General features: G+C 33.5%; 1 protein-coding gene across 4 annotated transcripts in view; it reads left to right on the forward strand.

Annotated features, from left to right (window-relative positions):
- The window catches only part of LOC107674501 (Fanconi anemia group C protein-like), a 28652-nt gene that overhangs the window by 6614 nt on the left and 16475 nt on the right, over nt 1-5563 (forward strand). For all 4 annotated transcript variants that reach the window (XM_016468483.1, XM_016468484.1, XM_016468485.1 and 1 more), the window contains exons 3-4: nt 2343-2430; nt 3228-3322. In XM_016468483.1, coding sequence (XP_016323969.1) covers nt 2343-2430; nt 3228-3322 — 183 coding nt within the window. The remainder of the gene's footprint in view (nt 1-2342; nt 2431-3227; nt 3323-5563) is intronic.

Here is a 5563-nt window from a genome sequence, read left to right on the forward strand (position 1 = left end):
TTATTAACGTAGTAGAATGAAGCAGGGTGAGGCTGAAAGCCGTCGAAGCAAAACGAGGCCACTGAACGAGCGTGACACTCGTTCGAAACTCGAAAGCAGCGGAGCATTTATTATGCCACAGTCGACCGCGTCCGCTCCTTCCAGTCGTGCGTATGTGGGGGAAAAAAGCAGCGCTGTTTTATCATACTAGATACATTTGAAAGTTCTGTTATAATGCTACTCTTATTTTTCTGGATTTAAACATTCTTCGAAACATTTGGGATAATGTAAGTACACAAGTTAGCAAAATATATATAACACTGTTCTAGTGGTTTTTGGATATTTTAATAAATAAATCTTACATATTGTGCCTTTAAAATGTTTAAACTGGTGTCTGGGGACCACAGATGGCTTCAAAAGAGAGTGCAAAAAATTATGCAGATGATGAATTTTTATGGTTGTCAAAGCTGTAAAACTGCTTTGGAGCAATATTAGGTTTGAAAAGCATTAAATAATTTTCAGGTTTATACATCTAACATTTAAAGGAGATAAAAAGAATTTCAACTGTCATTATAATTTTCTAGATAATATTTTGATAATTTGTTTTGGCTTCAGAACAATAACAATATAAAAGCTAATTATTTTGCAATCAAAACATTGTTTTTTATAATATGCTTTCTCTCGCAGTTTTTTTTTTTTTTTCCTTACGTGAAAATGTAGAGCTGACTTTACATTTTAGAAATGGGGTCGTTAGAAAAGGGATTAATCTCATTTGGGGGTTCCTTAGCATCAAAAAGTTAAAAAAAAAACCCTGTATTAGATGTTATGATTACAAATGGGAGGTCTAGAGCTACATATAATTAGTTTAGTGTGTGCTCTGTATTCGTATTAAACATTTTTTTGGCTGCCACAAGGTCTTTTTCTTTTTGTGAGACGACGTGTTAAAGTTCCACAGGAATGGTGTCATTCACTTCATGCGTGCACTGAAATCGTTTAGTGTCCAATAATGTATGTGCCTATGGAATGTAAAAAGGCTTAGATCCTTTGTATAGCTTCCAGTTTACAGTAAATTGGCAGGGTACATCTTGAACTGATGCGAAGAGCTGTGATCCTCAACATGCCTTTGCATTAGCGCACTGGTTTTCATTAATTACGTAACTGACTTTAAAGAAGTGATCAGTGACTCTCTCCGTCTGTCTGCGTGGGAATAGTTTTATAAAATGCCATCAAAAGGTTTTTTTTTGGCTCAAATAGTTCTTTTTGGAAATGATGATTGATTTTTTTCATATTAGTTAATTGTTCATACTTGTGATGTCAGCTAACTCGGCAAGTGACATACATTTATTTTGTTACTTAAACTGTCAGTATTACTTAAGAAAAAAAAATTGACCACAGCTTATGAGCTGAGACAGAATCTGCTGTTGACAGTTCATTTTGATGGGGAAAAATGCTAAGCAATATAGTTCTGACATAAGAACATTTGTTCCTGCTGAGTTCTTCTTGGCAACCATCAGATCTTCCTTGATGTTCCAAAAACAATCCAAACACGCAGTCCTTTAAAACAGCCCTTACTGAGGCACAGCAAGCATCTATTTTAGTAGTATACTGTATATGAAATATATGTGCGAGGGTAAAGCACGCTGATGTAGGTAGATCTTTATCAATCCAGTTCTGAAGTGGTCATCTGGGAAAGAATATTGCAGAGGAAATGAAAATGGTCCTAGGACGTATCCTTGTGGAATGCCAGACAGTATTTCCAGTTTGATCCCTGGAAACATTCTCTTCTCTTTCTTGCTTAGCTCTCACTGTCAGGTGTGGTTCATATCCGGCCACCTGACTTTTTGTTGGTGTTGTGTGATCTACATCCATGGTGTTGCAGCATCACAACAACACCAGATGAATTCTGATTCAGAAGCAAAAAGTTGCTTGAATTTACAAAATGCTAAAAATGGGTGTGTCATTAACAATCTATGAAAATAGCCTCGATGCTGGCATGGCGTTAAAAAGTGAATAAATAAATAAATTAATTAATCTATGAGATGAGTACTAGGCTATATATTTGGAAAAGTGATGTGTTAAAATACAAATGAAGTCAAAACAAGTTTTCAACTAAGGGTATGTCTTCCTATCCATTGAGCTTTAGTGCTAATTTTAGAGAGGTAAGTTTGAATCTAACTTGCAGCGCTTTACAAAGACAAAATGGAAAAAAAGCCGAATTTTTTTTTCATAGGATTATACACTTGTATTACTTGGTCTATGCTGTGAAACTATGAATGTTTAGTCCAATTGCAGTTTATTTTTCATAATGCAGATGGTGGTTTTTGCTATTGATGTCTCAGGTATGTGTGTTTACTGTATAACAGAGCTCCACTAGTGAGGCCATGAAGACGTTTCCTTTTGTGGGCCAGTTCCTGGGAAGACTTTGTTGGAACCCATGTGTTATTGCGGATGGTAAATTTACGACTCTTCTACACTCGGGGGTGTGTTTCCCATTTGAGACCAAGAAATGTGTCTGCATGGGTTGGGTATTTACACTAATTTTCCAATGAACCCTGTAGCGGCCTGCTGGGCATTTGTTGTGTTATTTGGCTCGATTTCACTACCTCTCTTTCTCTCTGTCTGATCAACATTTCCCTTTGTTGAAATGTCATATCAGACCTGTTCTTCACATGCAGCATTAAAAATGCTTCTAAAAAGTTGTGATTTATTGCAATAGTTATTCTGTACTTTTTACCCCATTATAAACAGTGAGGTCCAAAAGTCTGAGACTCGTGTGAATGCTTCTGTTAGTTTACTACAATTTTATTGTTAAAAAATGATATTATAAATTATTTAATTAAAATGTATGCATATTTTTGTCAGAAATGAAGTTATCTGTATAACAATTTGAGTAAAGAGTAAATTCACTGGAAGCAAGGAAATCTGCCTTTTTGTTCAAGATCACATACTCACAAATGTGTTAATTTGATTATTGACATTCAAATATTGCAGAATCAAAGAAATAGTGTAATATTTTATTTTTGTTTTACATCATATGATTTCTTTGTTTACAGTTGTTTGAAGATCTAAAACTTTTGTCTCTAGCTTTTAAATTAACTTTGAATTTCAGTGTAATGTCAGTTTAGCCTAGTTTGTGCCCGATTATAAATGCATGCTTGTTTCAGGTTCTCTGTCACAGATGAATATGTGGCCATTTTCACATTTTATAAATGCCATTTTGTCCTGTGGTCTTGTTTATGTATGCTCAGAGAGGAGCCAGAGACTCCTGCTGCGGTGTTTGAACTGTCTGTACAGTGCTGAGCCACTTAATGCTGTCGAACAAAAAGCCAACATGTGGATCAAGGTAAAGCAACAACATTTCACCTCTTTACTAACCCTCGAGTTTATTGAATGGATAAATAAATTGCCAAAGCAGTATTGCAAATTGATATCCTGACAAACACAATAAAAATGTGGAATATATTGGTTGTTTAATTCAAATTGTGAAGAAGAAACATAAATGATTTTATTAAAATTGTCATTAAAATGACAATGAAGAGTTTTAAAGCACATGCTTTAAATTTTCGGAGCCTTTTGGTGTTTGTAATGTGCCTAATAAACGCCATACTCTTCCAGACCCCTACTTAAAACAGTTTTCAAACTGTCAAGAGTGTTTTAGAAATTCCTAATGTACACTTTTATATTTAACCCTTGTATTATTATGTTCGATTTCTGGGTACGATTTTGATGGAGCGGGCCAAATTGACCCTAAATGCCTTCAATGCAATTCCCTAAATATCACATTATTAAAAACAAGAAGAAATCAGGTATGAACAGAAAAATTTTAATATAAGTATTTGTCACACAGTGCAAAAAATTTATATCAAAAAGTATGATTTTGAAAAATGTGTTTAACCACATTTTTTAACCCCTTAACTGTTACCGTCCCGCTGGTAGAGTTTACTTCTATATTACTATATTCTATACTACTATATTACAGTTAAATCCTAATCTAATCATGACAAACTATATATCGTTGGAAAGGTCTAAGACTCCTAAATAGATATTTTATCACTGTTTTTGTTACAAATTATGTAGGAACAGTAATAGATTAATTTATGACAAAGTGCACCTCAAAACATGTGACCACAAAACCAGGGTAAATTTTTCGAAATTGAGATTTATACATCATGAATAAATAAGATTTCCATTGATGTATGGTTTGTTGGGATATGACAATATTTGGCTGAGATAAAACTATTTGAAAATCTGGTATCTGAAGGTGCAAAAAAATCTAAATATTGATAAAATCGCCTTTAAAGTTGTCCAAATTAAGTTCTTAGCAATGCATATTACTAATCAAAAATTAAGTTTTGATATATTTACGGTAGGAAATTTACAAAATATCTTCATGGAACATGATCTTTACTTAATGTCCTAATGATTTTTGGCATAAAAGAAAAATCAATAATTTTGTCCCATACAATGTATTTTTGGCTATTGCTACAAATATACCCTTGCTACTTATGACTGGTTTTGTGGTCCAGGGTCACATATACTACATCATAATAGGACTTCTGACCTTTGTCACAAAAATTCTTTTTCGTTTAATTTTTTCCTATCACATGTTTTAGTAATCATCATAAATTATATATCATTTGAAAGCTTAAAACCTCAAAATTCATCCTGTGCAAACCATTTTGAAATCGGACATTGCATTACCATGGAAAGGGTATTTTAAAATCTTTTTGCGGGCTCCTCACCCTTAGTTGGGTGTGTCATTTTGCAAAATGTATTACGGTCTTTTAGAATCAAAACTTTTTATAATCTTGACAAAATACATATCGTTGGTCTCAAGATTCCATATTTGGTGGTTATTTTGTGATATAAGTAATATTGAGAGAAAAATGAATACATTTGTGACAGAAAAATTGCATTAAAAAAACCCAATGGAGTTTGAATGGCACCTGGTGGCTAGTTTTGGTATAACACCTAAACAAAATTGCATTGAACCTCAATTTTTTTATTTCAACTTCAAAATTGGAACACAGCTTATTTAGACATGTTCATGGCCCTACATGAGAAAAAGTAAAAACATTTCTGGAAGAAAAAGATAAGTTAAATAGTATTTCATATACATTGAAAATAGAAATGATAGCTCACTTTTACCATCTGAGTCTGAGAAAGTCGTTTTCAGCACTGAAAATAATGATAAAAAGCTAATTTTTGCACTTTCCAGGGTAGCAAAACACCAACATAACAACATATACCCAAGAAATAGATTTAATTTGGGTCTGTACAGTTGCCTTGAAAAAAAAAAAAGTGGGTCAAATTGACCCACGAACATCAAAATCGTTAGAAAATTATTTGTGTGCACTTCAAAACACATCAGTGTATCCTCACTTTGCATGCATGTTCATGGCCCTAAATGAGGCCCTAAAAGTCACAAAATATCAAGAATAAAATCACAGATTAAAGGGTTAGTTCAGTCAATAATGAAAATTAGTCTGCGTTTCACTCACCCCCGAAGCATCCTAGGTGTATATGACTTTCTTCTTTCAGACGAATCCAGTCGGAGTTATATTAAAAATTGTCTTTGATCTTT

The sequence above is a fragment of the Sinocyclocheilus anshuiensis genome, unplaced genomic scaffold (genome assembly GCF_001515605.1).
Source record: "Sinocyclocheilus anshuiensis isolate Anshui unplaced genomic scaffold, SAMN03320099.WGS_v1.1 scaffold1214, whole genome shotgun sequence".
Taxonomy (NCBI): domain Eukaryota; kingdom Metazoa; phylum Chordata; class Actinopteri; order Cypriniformes; family Cyprinidae; genus Sinocyclocheilus; species Sinocyclocheilus anshuiensis.